The sequence below is a fragment of the Neoarius graeffei genome, chromosome 23 (assembly GCF_027579695.1).
Source record: "Neoarius graeffei isolate fNeoGra1 chromosome 23, fNeoGra1.pri, whole genome shotgun sequence".
Classification (NCBI taxonomy): Eukaryota; Metazoa; Chordata; class Actinopteri; order Siluriformes; family Ariidae; genus Neoarius; species Neoarius graeffei.
The window spans coordinates 50,467,388-50,482,720 of record NC_083591.1 but is presented as its reverse complement, the minus strand read 5'-3'; the positions used below and the strand labels follow the sequence as shown (position 1 = coordinate 50,482,720).

The 15,333-nt window shown below is 40.2% G+C and overlaps 1 protein-coding gene across 1 annotated transcript; it reads left to right on the top strand.

The window, feature by feature from the left end:
* The first annotated feature begins 1,141 nt into the window (after positions 1-1,141).
* LOC132871820 (GTPase IMAP family member 7-like) lies at positions 1,142-7,369 on the top strand. Its single transcript, XM_060906349.1, has 2 exons — positions 1,142-1,210; positions 4,920-7,369. The coding sequence occupies exon 2, from the start codon at positions 4,929-4,931 to the stop codon at positions 6,186-6,188; it is 1,260 nt and encodes a 419-aa protein (XP_060762332.1). The 5' UTR covers positions 1,142-1,210; positions 4,920-4,928; the 3' UTR covers positions 6,189-7,369.
* The last annotated feature ends 7,964 nt before the right edge of the window (positions 7,370-15,333 follow it).

Here is a 15,333-nt window from a genome sequence, read left to right as displayed (position 1 = left end):
TGATATTAATGATAATATTATGGGAAAACTACTTTGCACGGACATTCATTTAATTTATTCTATCGTCATTTTGTTTGTTCTATTTTTGTGTATTTTATTTATTTATCTGTTTGTCTAGTTGTATCTATTTTTCTAATAATAATATATTTTTTGCATTAATAGTTTGTTTTTTCCTATTAAAATAATCTTGTGTTCTTGTTATAACTTTATTTATCTGACTGTTTAGTTGTATCTATTTTTGTTACAATTTCAATATTTTTAATATAGAAAGTTTGTTTTTTTCTATTAAAATGTTCTTGTGTGATAACTAGTTCTTGTGTTATATTTATTGTAGTTGTATCTATTTTGTATCTCAGACTTAAATATTTTTGTAAGACAAGTGTTTTTCTATAAAATATTCTTGCGTTCTTGATAACTATGTTCTTGAGTGGGTTCTTTTTTTTTTTTTTTTTTACAGAAAAGCCGATCTGCATGGACATTCATTGAAGCCCTCATTGTTTTTTAATGGTTATTTATGAGCGTTTAGGGGTTACAATAATGTAAGTCTAGGTTGCTTTATATAAAAGGTATGTCCAGAAATATTGATGTCACTGTCTAAGCAGAGGGATCTGGCTTCTTTAGACGCTGTCTTCTTAAAACTGAATAAATATTTAAAAAGAGCCAAATGAGCCAGTCTTTTGAACGGCTCTTTTCAAAGAACGGATCACAAAGATGCGGATCTCATCAAAGAGCCATAAATCCCATCTCTAATCTGCGCTCCGATATCGCACGGGTCATCCAGGTACGCTGGCATTGTCTCTAGAGGAAATGTCGGTGGAGAGGTGGTGTTTAAAAAGGGTGTGGTTAATCGGAAACCTCGGGTTAACCAAGAACATAACCTGAGATGAGCAGGTTTGAGATGCAGCGTAAGTTGCCATGGCAGCATACCTCGGTTTGAACATAGCCAACTTTCGTAGTATGGGTTAATCAGGAAGTTACGCTGCACGTGATCAAGTTACTCTCGAAGTTACCCTGGTAAGCCAGAAAACCCGCTTCGTAGTACAGGGCCCAGGTGTGCTGGACCAGCTCTCTCCTTTTGGCCACATTGGCTGTCCACACTTGTATCATTACTCTTTCAGGAGGGTGTTAAATTCAGAAGAAGGCTACACATGACAGAGAGAGAAGCAAAATTCTGTTTTCTGAGGAAAGGTTTTTTCTGTGATTTTAAAAAGTGAGTAGTTATGCACTTTTCCTGTTGTTGTTTCTCTCATTGTTAGTTCTGTAGGAATGATGTTTGTTGCAAAAGTTAAAATGCATATGAAGCGATGTTTGTTTTTTACCTACTGGGCAATAAGCAAAGAAAACACTTGTATGTGGAAAATCTGTGAAAACAAAAGAAACCCCATTTAAATTTTAGTCAATAACCCCAGCTGTGTGTGTGTGTGTGTGTGTATATATATATATATATATATATATATATATATATATATATATATAAAACTGGTAGAACCAGTTCGTTCTCCTAATAATAAAATACTCCTGACTTTTGCAATATTTAATTTAATTTATCTAGAAGTTTTTTTCTCTATTTTCTATTATCCTGTAATGATGCTGCTGGAATCTTAATTTCCCTGAGGGAACCCTCCCAAAGGGATCAGTAAAGTCTAATCTAATTTATATTCGGACACAGTATAATAAATGTTTAGATTTCTATACATTTCTGCAAATTCTGGTTATATTTGAAAGTGATATTGCCATTTATACACACACTGTCTTTCCAGTAGCTAAGAAAATGGCGTACCAAGTTCTTGATCGTTACCAATACAGCGTCATAGCTGAAGAGATTTTCTGAGAAATGGGATTTCCAACATGTTAGAGTACGTGTTCCTACTATATATCTACACAGGAACAAAAAATACCACCCAGATTTTTATACTGAATGTAGTTGATGTTTTATGATGATGATTTAGTTCAAATGAAGCAGAAGCAGACTACGACGTTTTTCACAGCCAGTATGCACCATATAAAGATGAACCACTCACAAAGAGCAAGACCAAGACAACAATATGGATGAACAAGCTGATATTGATGGTCTTAGTCAAACGGTATTAGAAGCATATTATGAAGGAACAGGAGCAGTTGAGGCTTGGTTAGTTTTAAACTACATTATTTGAATAAACAAATTATTTGAAGGAAAGGAAAAGCAAAACATAAACTGCATGTCGTGTGCAGCGGCATTTGTATGACTGACAGTCTGATCTCTAGTGTGGTGATATGACAGAGCGATACCTTTTCATTCAAATTATAGCCGGCTGTTTGCTGAAAATGTTATGAATATCATTTTTCACTATATATAGGTGCAAATGTGAACATTGTGATGCTTCCAATCTTGTGATGGCATTGGAATTTGGCTGCTGTCGAGAAGTGGTTGATGCTGTTGGAAATATGGCTTTTGACGGTTCGATCGAGCGAATAAAATGCATCACACAGCATGCAGACGACAATTCTCTTAGTAATTGGGCAGTTTTATGAAACTAACATGAAACCTAGGCTTTCATTTCCATTTTACCTTTAGTAGTATTAATGAGGCTCTTTATGAAGCACCACCTAGTTTTGTTGCATAATGAATAATAAATAGGCTAGCCTGACTGTTTATTTATTATTCCATCTCTACAAGAATAGGTCTTAATATTCTTACTTGCTACAAATTTGGTCCACAGAAAGGACAATAAGAACAATAAATCATGTGACACAGATTGTTCGATTGCTACTGACAGAAAATATAACATTTTAGGATATAAACTTGGTTTTTTTGGTGTTCACTGGTGATTTTCTGATGGCTTTATCATGACAGAGTCTCTGGTTGGTATGGACTCTTTTCACAGGATGGTGTGTAGTTTATTTTCACCAACCATTAAGGTAGAATACCTTCTTTCATCACAGCTGTCTTCAAAATGTGCTGAACATAGCACAGTATATTTGCGCAGAAGTTCATGAAAGTCCGGTAGATGCCGCTGCACAAACATGACCCGGTTTTGTCTCAGAGCTGGATTGGATGGGAACAGATGCATCCATGTACCGGGGTAAAATTTATGTTCATATAACTCGCATTATTTGGCGCTCTGATGACACAATATCGACCTCCTCTTTTGCCGCTTTTCCACTACAAACGCGGCTGAGCCGTGCCGTGCTGAGTCGAGCTGAGTCGAGCTGAGCGGGGCTGTTGGAGTTGCATTTCGACTACAACCGCGCTGAACCGTGCTGGCTGGAAGTGGGTGGACACATTGGGTGGAGTTAGCGAAAGTGGGTAGACGTCATGTGATGTCGTTAAGCAGCGCAAACAGTGACATCAGTGACAGTGGCGGAACAAGTCAGAGCCGGGCCGGGGGCGGGGCAAATGACCGGACCCTTTATTAAAGCTTATCATAACATCATTTTAGGCTACAAAATGTCCGCAACTGCGGTGTTTACCAATTTCAACACTACCGGGTGCAACTATGTTATTTAGTACATCAAGTCCTTCAAACGAACATGTAACTCAGAAACAAAAAACATTAGGATACTGTACATGGCTCGTAATAAAACATCAATAGCCTATACTGCGCACATTATTTGAAGGGCATACGAATGAGCGCTCAGAGGTTGCAGCAGTGACAGGAAGAGTCAGAAATAAAAGGAGGGCGGTGCAAACCTCACTGAATGCACTGTGTTTACCAATTTCAACACTACGGGGTGCAACTATGTTATTTTGTACATTAAGTCCTTCAAACGAACATGTAACTCAGAAACAAAAAAACATTCGGCGACATACTGTACATGGCTCATAATAAAACATCAATAGCCTACTGCGCGCATTATTTGAAGGGCATACGACGAGCCTTGCGCTCCGCGAACTCGTCCACGATGCTCTGTATCTCACTGATTCAGTGAGCTTTTAAGCGGTAGTCTCACGACCCGGATAGTAAACAATAAACATGGAGGACATGGAGTCGTTAGTGTTGCTGGTCTTGGTGCTGTGGCTTGACAACGCCAACAGATACTGGCAAGAGCGTATGGATGAGGCGAGGCGCATAAGGCTTCAGAAATTCTCGTAATTCGTAATTATTCTCCTTCCGGGTTTGCGGTGTTTACAGATCCCAGCGCGCTCGCGGGGCGTGTGTGGGCATGTGAGGACACTCCTCCTCACCAATCAGTGCACAGGGGAGTGTCTGCTCACGCCCCCAGCCTCAGTCGGCACGGTTTGGCTCGCTTCAGCCCTACCCCAAAACGGTGCGAGTTTTAGGGGCTAAGCAGGGCTGAAACGAGCTGAGTCGTGCTGGTTTTTGGTAGTCGAAACGCGAGCCGTGTCGGGCTGAAGTGAGCTGAAGCGAGCTGAAGTGAGCTGAAAAAGGGTAGTGGAAAAGGGCCATTTGTTTGGGTTTACTGTCTGCCATAGAGAAATGCGATATGTGATAGTAAGTTTGTAATCAGCGTGATGTCTTAGCAGTGCTGTATGATGCATTTTGGCTGCGACTTAAAAACACCATATTTTGGTAAACCCATGAAAATTCTCATCTCATCTCATCTCATTATCTCTAGCCGCTTTATCCTTCTACAGGGTCGCAGGCAAGCTGGAGCCTATCCCAGCTGACTACGGGCGAGAGGCGGGGTACACCCTGGACAAGTCGCCAGGTCATCACAGGGCTGACACAGACACAGACAACCATTCACACTCACATTCACACCTACGGTCAATTTAGAGTTGCCTCGTAAAAACATCAGTTTTTATGACTGTTGTCTTAAACTTTGCAGTTGTATGTTTGAAAAAAAAATCACTTCATATGCAGTTTAAATGGCTAACGGAGAGATACGGAGACTAATAGATTTATACGTACCTGTATATATCCTACACTATTCTGTTGGTGTTACTGACATATAAAGTCACCTTTCTGTCCAAACAGCATCCAGAGATGAGGCGAAACTCCACCAGTCTCCATGGAGCCGTTCAGTCCCCAATAAATCAGCTACGGTTGGTGTTGGTGGGCAGAACAGGTTCAGGTAAAAGTGCCACTGGAAACACCATCTTGGGTAAAAAATGCTTCACATCTCAACTGAGCATGGACTCGGCGACAAACCAATGCCAGAAGGAATCTGGAGTGGTTCAGGGGCGGAGCCTGGTGCTGATTGACACTCCTGGCTGGTTTGACACCTCCCTCCAGCAAAGTGAGGTAACAGAAGAAGTGCCAAGATATCTGACCATGTGTTCACCTGGACCACATGCATTTCTGCTCATCATACCAATCGCTCGCTTCACAGAGGAGCAGCAGAAGACTTTAGATATGATTGAGGCAGTTTTCGAGAAGAACATCAGTGACCACACGATCATCATATTTACCCATGAAGATGAGCTGAAAGGAAAGACAATTGAGCAGTTTATATCCGAACAAGGCCAAAGAATCCAGGATGTCATTAAACGATTTGGTAGCCGTTTCTTGGCTTTCAACAACAAGAACCCAGAGAACCGGGACCAGGTGGAACGACTCTTGAAGAAGCTGGATGAGATGCTGGAACACAACAACTATGGTCACTTCACCAACCAGAAAACAAAGGTTATAGAGAAAGCACTGGCAATATTGGAACATAAAATGCAAGAAAAACTAAATGCATCAATTCAGAAGGCCAAGCAGGAAGTAAAACAGATGGCTGAATGTCGCAAGGCTGAGATCATGAAAGCCTTGGAGATAGAGAAGCAGGAGATAGAAAGACGCAGGAGTCAAATCCAGGGTGAAATCGGCCATTTAACAGCAGAAATTGACAAAAAACATGAAAAACCTTCTGGAGAGCAGCAGTTGCTGCAGGAATCTCTAAAGATTGCAGAAAACAGGCTCAGAGAGCTGGAGAAAGAGATGGAATTAAAGATAAAAGAAAGTGAAAAAAAGAAAGGGGATGTAGAAAAATGGAGCAAGGAAGAAGAACAGAGAAGAGAACAAGAAGAGAGAGAAAAAGCTTCAAATGAAGATGAAAGCAGATGGTATTACAATGAAAAATATTTCACTATTCTGAAGTACCTCGTAATTTTTTTGGGAGGCGCTGGAGTTGGATTAGCATTGGGACGTGCACTTTTTTCCACCACTGCAGCACCTGTGGGACTGGCGGCAGAGTTACCTGCACTGCTCGAACCAGAGCGTGCAGCTACCACGTTAGAAGCACCTACAAAAATAACTATTTGAATGCGTGCAACAGCAAAGGTAGCTCCACTGGTGAATGACCATTGTTCCATTCAGTAACACAGAAGTCAAAGCAGGTATCTGTCTGATCATGTAAGTTTGGAAAATTCAGTAATGTTGCCGTCCTCCAGTCCAGGAGTGTAAAACAGGCACAGAAAATAAATCTAAAATATTCTCAGTAACTACTGCCTTGTGAAGCAAAACCAAACTGCAAGATATTAACAAAGCTTTATCTGTTTTTTGACTCGAGAGCAAAATAGACCAATAAATTGATCAGTAATTTTCCAATAACAAGCTACCAATTTTACATATCATCATATCAGAGTCCATTTCCTCATTAAATCCACATATTCGTCCAATATAACCCCAATTAAATCCATTCCAGTTTGTAACACTATAAAATGTGGAAAAGTTCAAGGGGGTGAATATTTATGCAAGACACTGCATGGTAAAACCGCAATTTGGATGTGAATATGGTAATAGTAATGAATTGTTCATTTGTATGTCAGTGAAATATATTCAATCTGGCTGATTTGACATTGGATTAAGTGTATTGTGGCCTGTTACCCCTGAGTTTCACACCGCTGCTCTAATCTGTGTGATGGAATCAGATCGTATCAGATGCTTGTTGTGTGCAGGAAAAATAAATGTTATTGATCTTATTGAATATATTGACTGATAGCAATAAAATTAAGAGAAATTTTAAAAACAACTTTTTTAAAGACGTTTCAGCATATTTCATACCGTCTTCAGTTTTATAAGGAACGACTAGTCTTGCATCACATGACAATATATACACCATGAACCAATCAACCAACTACAACACACATTAAAAAATTAAGATAACGCATAGAATTCCTCAGGAAACTGAAGATGGCATATGATATGCCGAAACATGTCTTTAAAAAGCTGTTTTGTGTTTTTTAAATTTTATTACAATCATAATCTCTTTTATTATTCATTTTTGCATCTACTAATCATAGTCGGTGTAGGGTTTGCATTCTTTGCCATCTAATACAAAGCAATTCTGTCTTTGGGCTTTTCAATGATGCAATAATTTCAAAACATTTTACTGCAGACAGAAAAATCAATATAGTAAGTAGAACTGTAATTCTAAATATTTCTATGTTAATACACATTCCTAGTATGTACACATTCCATTAATCAGATTTATAAGTTTGCATGCAACAAAGTACGTATGGGGTTAGTAGACTATTGTAAGGAATGACAATACATCTTTCATAAATACAATAAATTTTGGATTTTTCCAAACAGTGTCTCATTTATTTTCATTCATACATCTTTGTTTATGAATGTATTTTATTTACATATCTTTGTTACCTCGCCCAGGACGGAGTCCACCAGATGGCGAGGTATTGTTTTCGGTGGGGTTTCTTTGTTTTTTTGTTGCTATTATGGGAAAATGGTTGGCTCAATCTTCTTGAAACTTTCAGGATAGATGGGCATTGGTCTCAAATAGAACCTCCAACATTTTGAGGGTCATCCGGTCAAGGTCACCAAAAAGGTCAAAATCGTTTTTGTTGTGGCTACTGCCTCATATAGAGGGGCTAGCCACTACGTCATCGTGCTGTAAGAACGTAAGAGTGTAACGATCGTGCACTGTGCATGCGCATACATGTGTTCCAATTAAAATGGCTGGTGAGTGTATACAATTCGGTTCACCATTCGAAATAAATGGACTAGACTAAAGAAATTGCTTTCAGACATGTTTATGCTTATTACAGAGGAGAAGTGCGTTCCACAGAGTTCTAGTGCCAGACCATTTCTGGGAAATAAGAGTTTGGGTCATGGCGACAGCGTTTGTATATCAGCCTCGGTTCAGAGGTTTCAGTTTCAAAAAACTGTAAGAGGTAAGAGTCGAATAATATAAAGTACAGACGCTTGGTATATTTTACTTCTGTGATTTTTAAATTATTCATTTTTGGATTACGTTTCATTTTTGTGGCTACTGCCTCACAGAGTAAATACGAGGGCAAGTCAAAAAGTTCTAAGACAAATTGAAAAAAATCTTTTTATTTATGAAAATAATAAAAGCTATTTCTTTACATATCCTTCAGTTAAGTTTAAACACTTCTGCAAGCGGTGTTTCCATCGGAGAATTCCTTCTTTGTAGAATTCTGGGGGATATCTTTCACACCTTTTGAAATTATAACATCTGTCTTAGAACTTTTTGACTTACCCTCGTATATATGCTACAGTATATGGACATGGTATAAGAAAACAATTTTATTTATAAGCAGTAGCCTACGGAGCCGTAGAGGGGACATGGTGAATAAAAAAATAACAAACCGTGGGAACGACTTATAAGGCGTGTGCACGAGATATTAATGCGCGCGCACGAGTTATAACCCGTGCGCACGCTTTGCGTTAAGGCGTGCGCTCGGGTAGTTAAAAGTGAAGGGACGATTTGTAACTCGTCCCTTCACTTTTAACTACCCGAGCGCACGCCTTAACGCAAAGCGTGCGCACGGGTTATAACTCGTGCGCGCGCATTAATATCTCGTGCACACGCCTTATAAGTCGTTCCCACGCTTTGTTATTTTTTTATTCACCATGTCCCCTCTACGGCTCCGTAGTAGCCACATGTACCTATAGGGTACCTATTTTTTTTTTCGCGATATCTTCATTCATATTCATCATAAGTGCTACCGGGCGAGGTTTGTTTTGCCTGGCAACACTTGTTTGTTTGGTTTGATTTAATACATTTCTTTTCTTACCACCTAATAGAAAAAAATAGATTCTGTTATTTTAGAGTTTGTCAGTGATGCTTCTCATTTCCTGCTTAAATACAGCTCATAGCACTGAAAATACTTTATTTGGAGTTGTCTGCTAGCATTGCTGTTGCACAAGGCACAGGAACTTGTACAACAATGGCAATCGATATATTGGCTCAAGATAAAGCAAACATAAGCATAATGATCACTGGGATATTTAACTCAAACGCCAACTGGAAAAAAAAAAATCACAATTGTACCACCCCGCCCCAATTTAACCCTACTGGCCTTCCACAGTGCAGTAACCGTGATTCTTTCGTGAACAAATGCAATTTTTACGTGTTTGGATAAAAGCTTTTTCGATGATTTAAAAAAAAAAGTTTTATGCACTTTTCCTGTTTTTAATTGTTAGCTAGCTCAGTAGGAATGATGTTTGTTGAATCAGTTAAAGGGATAATAACAGGGGGATGCAGCCAAAATGTTAGATTCCAAATTCATTCTGATTTGATTATTAAGCCAGTCTCTCACTGGGCTGCGACAGCCTGCGACTAGTTGGAGACACAACAATTGCGATAAAATATGCAAATTAGTGACAATTTTCACTTGAAATCACACTGAATTGATATTCGCATATTTTACCGCAACTGTTGTGTCTCCAACTAGTCGCAGGCCGGCTTTCCCTCGGCACGCAGGGAAGTAGAGGAAGCCTCACAGAAACTGACTTGAGAAGGATTTGCAACGGCTTTGCGACACCAGCGACGCATTTGCGGCTATTTTGAGAGAAATTTTGTCGCACAAATTTTTTGTAACATGTTCAAAATTTCAGCGATGAAGGAGTGACACTTTGCGACTCATGCGGGGAAATTGAGAAGCCCCACGAATGTTTCAAGACACTTTTGAAACTCTCTCGCAAATGATGCTTGCAATTTGTCGCAGCCCAGTGAAATACTGGCTTTAGTTATGAGGTCAAATAAACCAAGACAGTTTTACCATAAAACAATATTTCAAATATATGTACATGTTCCTGTAGAAAGATTAGCCCTGTCTATACCAATCCACTCACTAATCTTACCAAACCTCACACATACAGTGCTCAGCGTAAATGAGTACACCCCCTTTGAAAAGTAACATTTTAAACAATATCTCAATGAACACAAACAATTTCCAAAATGTTGACAAGACAAAGTTTAATATAACATCTGTTTAACTTATAACATAAAAGTAAGGTTAATAATATAACTTGGATTACACATTTTTTCAATTTTACTCAAATTAGGGTGGTGCAAAAATGAGTACACCCCACAACAAAAACTAGTACATCTAGTACTTTGTATGGCCTCCATGATTTTTAATGACAGCACCAAGTCTTCTAGGCATGGAATGAACAAGCTGGCGACATTTTGCAACATCAATCTTTTTCCATTCCTCAACAATGACCTCTTTTAGTGACTGGATGCTGGATGGAGAGTGATGCTCAACTTGTCTCTTCAGAATTCCCCAAAGAAAATAATTTCTTTCCATCACAAAGGTGAAGGCTACAAGAAGATCAGCAAAGCTTTACTTATCAGTCAGAATACTGTAGCAAAAGTGGTACAAAAATTTAAGAAAGATGGAACTGCAACCATCTCACAGAGACATCCAGGTCGTCCACGGAAGTTAACACCTCGACAGGAGCGTCTTCTGATGAGAAGGGTTGAAGAAAATCGTCATGCAAGTTCACTGCAGTTATCTAAAGTAGAAAGCCAAACTGGGGTGACTATTTCCCATGACCCAATACGGCGTACACTGCAGTGGAATGGCATGCATGGATGCCGTCCACGAAAGAAGCCTCTCCTAAAGCCCAGGCACAAAAAAGCCCACCTAGAGTTTGCCAGGGCCCATGCTGACAAAGATGAAGAGTACTGGGACTCTATACTCTGGAGTGATGAGAACAAGATAAATGTTTTTGGAACTGGTGGCTTCAAATCTGTATGGCTTCGCAAAGGTAAGGAATACAAAGAAAAATGCATGGCGCCTACAGTGAAACATGGTGGTGGCAGTGTCCTTATGTGGGGCTGCATGAGTGCTGCTGGTGTCGCGGAGCTGCATTTCATTGATGGCGTCATGAATTCACAGATGTATTGCTCTATACTGAAAGAGAAGATGCTACCATCACTCCGTGCCCTTGGTCGTCGTGCACTTTTCCAACAGACTAAACACACATCTAAGGCCACTGTTGGATTTCTGAAGAAGAACAGGGTGAAAGTGATTCACTGGCCAAGTATGTCTCCTGATCTGAACCCAATCGAACACCTATGGGGAATTCTGAAGAGACAAGTTGAGCATCACTCTCCATCCAGCATCCAGTCACTAAAAGAGGTCATTGCTGAAGAATGGAAAAAGACTGATGTTGCAAAATGTCGCCAACTTGTTCATTCCATGCCTAGAAGACTGGATGCCGTCATTAAAAATCATGGAGGCCATACAAAGTACTCGATGTAGTAGTTTTTGTTGTGGGGTGTACTCATTTTTGCACCACCCTAATTTGAGTAAAACTGAAAAATGTGTAATCTAAGTTATATTAACCTTACTTTCATGTTATAAGTTAAACAGATGTTAAATTAAACTTTGTCTTGTCAACATTTTGGAAACTGTGTTCATTGAGATATTGTTTAAAATGTTACTTTTCAAAGGCGGTGTACTCATTTACGCTGAGCACTGTACCTCCAGGGGCGGCACGGTGGTGTAGTGGTTAGCGCTGTCGCCTCACAGCAAGAAGGTCCGGGTTCGAGCCCCGTGGCCGGCGAGGGCCTTTCTGTGCGGAGTTTGCATGTTCTCCCCGTGTCCGCGTGAGTTTCCTCCGGGTGCTCTGGTTTCCCCCACAGTCCAAAGACATGCAGGTTAGGTTAACTGGTGACTCTAAATTGACCGTAGGTGTGAATGTGATTGTGAATGGTTGTCTGTGTCTATGTGTCAGCCCTGTGATGACCTGGCGACTTGTCCAGGGTGTACCCCGCCTTTCGCCCGTAGTCAGCTGGGATAGGCTCCCGCTTGCCTGCGACCCTGTAGAACAGGATAAAGCGGCTAGAGATAATGAGATGAGATGAGACTGTACCTCCAAATATTAACCACATGAATGAAGAACCTTGAAGCTCAACATGGAAAGTTGCCCTCTCTAAAATGGTGGCGTCATTGGCGTGCTTGTTTACCAGGGATGGGAATCTTCATCATCAACACGATACGATACGCATCTCGATGCACTGCCAACGATTCAATACATTAACGATTCATGAAATTACCAATGGTAAGATGCGATACGATTTTCCAAACTACTGCGATACAGTGCGATACTGTACGATTTCATTTTAACACAATGTGATGCAGTGAGATTTGATACGATGCGATGCGATGCAGAAGAAAATTATACCATGGAATACATAGTATTTCTCAAGTACTGGCACTTAAAGCATTACCACTGGCTGTGCCTTTTATTTTAAAAAACAGGAATTACACAATTTCAAAATTCAGACCTGAATAATGAACAATTAACTTTCTGCCACATTTTTATGTTAGCCTAAGCAGCTCATGCTGCGTTAAGTTTTTGAAAGAGGTTTAATAAAGAATTAGATTTATACTAATAATAAAAAGAAAAAAGCCATGAGATTTTAGGATAGTGGATCCCATCCAATAATAATAACTAGTAAATTAACAAAAAATTAACCCGTTGACATATTCTATCTTCCTCAAAAAGATTGAAAATACTTTAGAAAACCAGTAACAAGGCAGTAACAAGGCTCCTGGATTCAAACATTTAACTAAGGTGTTTCTTTTTCAAGTTTTTTTTAAGGAATATCAACTGATCGACATGATCAGGGTGTAGGAGACTTCGTGGGCAGTAACAATATCCCCTGCAGTGCTAAAGACACGCTCAGAAGATACACTAGTTGCTGGTATGGACAAGTAGTTCTTAGCCAAAGCTGAAAGGAGTGGTAGGTCTATCTGCCCTTTCCACCACTGCAACACATTGCCCTCCAAATCTAGACAATCTCTCTCTCTGTATTTGATCATTTCAGTCTTAGCTTGCTCCCGTATGGTCTTCGTTGGAAGTCTGGAAGTGATGAACTCTCCAAAGAGCTGGTCCAATGCTGTTTTTTTGGGAGCGGGTGAGGCATCATCATCTATGGAAGACATAAAATGAGATTATTAGTGCTGATAAATAAGAGCGGTCAACACAACAAACACACACACACAGTGTCTAAAAATGATTACACATGTATGTTAAACTAACAGTCTATTACTCCTGCCACAGTCAAAACTAACCTCTCTCTTCCTTTATGGGGCTTCTGTCACTTCCTCCTGTCACCTCTCCCTCATTCACTCTGCCACCGTCACCTGCCTGATAATCCATACAACATTAGATTTCATTCAACTAAAAATTAGGGCACAATTTGAACATTACACATACAAGTTTAGAGAAATGGTGTGTGTGTGTGTGTGTGTGTGTGTGTGTGTGTGTGTGAGACATGGTGGTATTGAGAGAGAGAGAGAGAGAGAGAGAGAGAGAGGTAGTGAATTAGAGAGGGAGGGAGAGGTAGTGAAAGAGACAGTACTGGTGAGGAGTAGTGAAGGCGAAAGAAAGAGAGGGGGGGTACAGGTTGACCACTAAAAGAGGTCGTTGTTGAAGAATGGAAAAAGATTGATGTTGCAAAATGTCGCCAACTTGTTCATTCCATGCCTAGAAGACTTGATGCTGTCATTGAAAATCATGGAGGCCATACAAAGTACTAGATGTAGTAGTTTTTGTTGTGGGGTGTCCTCATTTTTGCACCACCCTAATTTGAGTAAAACTGAAAAATGTGTAATCTAAGTTATATTATTAACCTTACTTTCACGTTATAAGTTAAACAGATGTTATATTAAACTTTGTCTTGTCAACATTTTGGAAATTGTTTGTGTTCATTTGGGAGATTGTTTAAAATGTTACTTTTTAAAGGCGGTGTACTCATTTACGCTCAGCACTGTACCTCCAAATATTAACCACATGAACTAAGAACCTTGAAGCTCAACATGGAAAGTTGCCCTCTCTAAAATGGTGGCGTCATTGGCGTGCTGGTTTACTAATGAGACGCCATTTTTCCCATCTTGAAGTGTCTGTCGCCCTCTAGTGGCTGACTCCAGTTCTATTCTTTTTCAAACCCAATCTCAGAAACGGTTCATTAGATTACATGTGATGTCGTTGAACCGACTTCATAAGAACTTTGTATCATTTCCTTTGAGCTATGTAAAGAGTCTTATTATCTGGCTATGATGCTAACAGAGAAATTACATGCGAATTTCTTTCTACACAGTTTTTTTTTTAAAGTCCTTCCCACGCCATGTGGCGCATCGGGCGGCACCGATCTCCGTTTCCACAGCCCTCGGCCTCTCACCTATTACATAGCTAGGGTTACAGTGGGGAGCTAGTCCTCTGGTAACCACAAGAGTTTAACTCCCCACTCACATCTGTATTGCAGCATGCCTTGCCAGATGGCAGTAGGTACCATGTTTATGATGGTCTTTGGTATGATCCGACCGTGAATAGAACTCCCGATCTCCCGATCGAGAGGCGGACACGCTACCACTAGGCCAGTAGTGGTCTACACAGTAACTACATAAAAATATTGAAAACTAAATAAGGTCTACCTTAAAATGCTTTTGGAATAAAATGTTTGATTGAAATATTTGTGATGTGTTTAGTGATCCTGCTGCTGTATTTTGAGGAGTTAGTGGTTGTCTGCTGCACTCAGGTCACAGGGGGACATTACTAGTTCAGATACAAACAGGATATTACATGGTGGCAAAAAGATCTCGTCTCATTATCTCTAGCCGCTTTATCCTGTTCTACAGGGTTGCAGGCAAGCTGGAGCCTATCCCAGCTGACTACGGGCGAAAGGCGGGGTACACCCTGGACAAGTCGCCAGGTCATCACAGGGCTGTGGCAAAAAGATATGAAGTTTTTCTTGTGTTGGAAAATACTTCACTCGTTTGCTTTGCTCACTCATGAAATATATTCACCACTCGAAGATAAACTTCATATCTTCACGGCACCATGTAATATATTCTCTCTCTCTCTCTCTGTCTGTCATATATATACAATTAAAAATGCCACTGGAAACACCAACTTTGGAAAGAAAAAAATGCTTCCCATCTAAAGTGAGCATGAACTCAGTGACAAACCGATGCTAGAATGAATGTGAAGTGGTTCAGAGGCAGAGCCTGGCGCTGTTTGACACTCCTAGCTGGTTCGACTCCTCCGTCCAGCCAAGTGAGATAACACAGGAAGTGTTCAGATATCTGACCATGTGTTCACCTGGACCACATGCATTTCTGCTCATCATACCAATCGCTTGCTTCACAGAGGAGCAGCAGCAGACTACAGATATGATTGAGGCAGC

Coding starts and splice junctions, on each gene's coding strand:
- LOC132871820 (XM_060906349.1), top strand. CDS start 4,929: ATGAGGCGAAACTCCACCAGTCTCCATGGAGCCGTTCAGTCCCCAATA.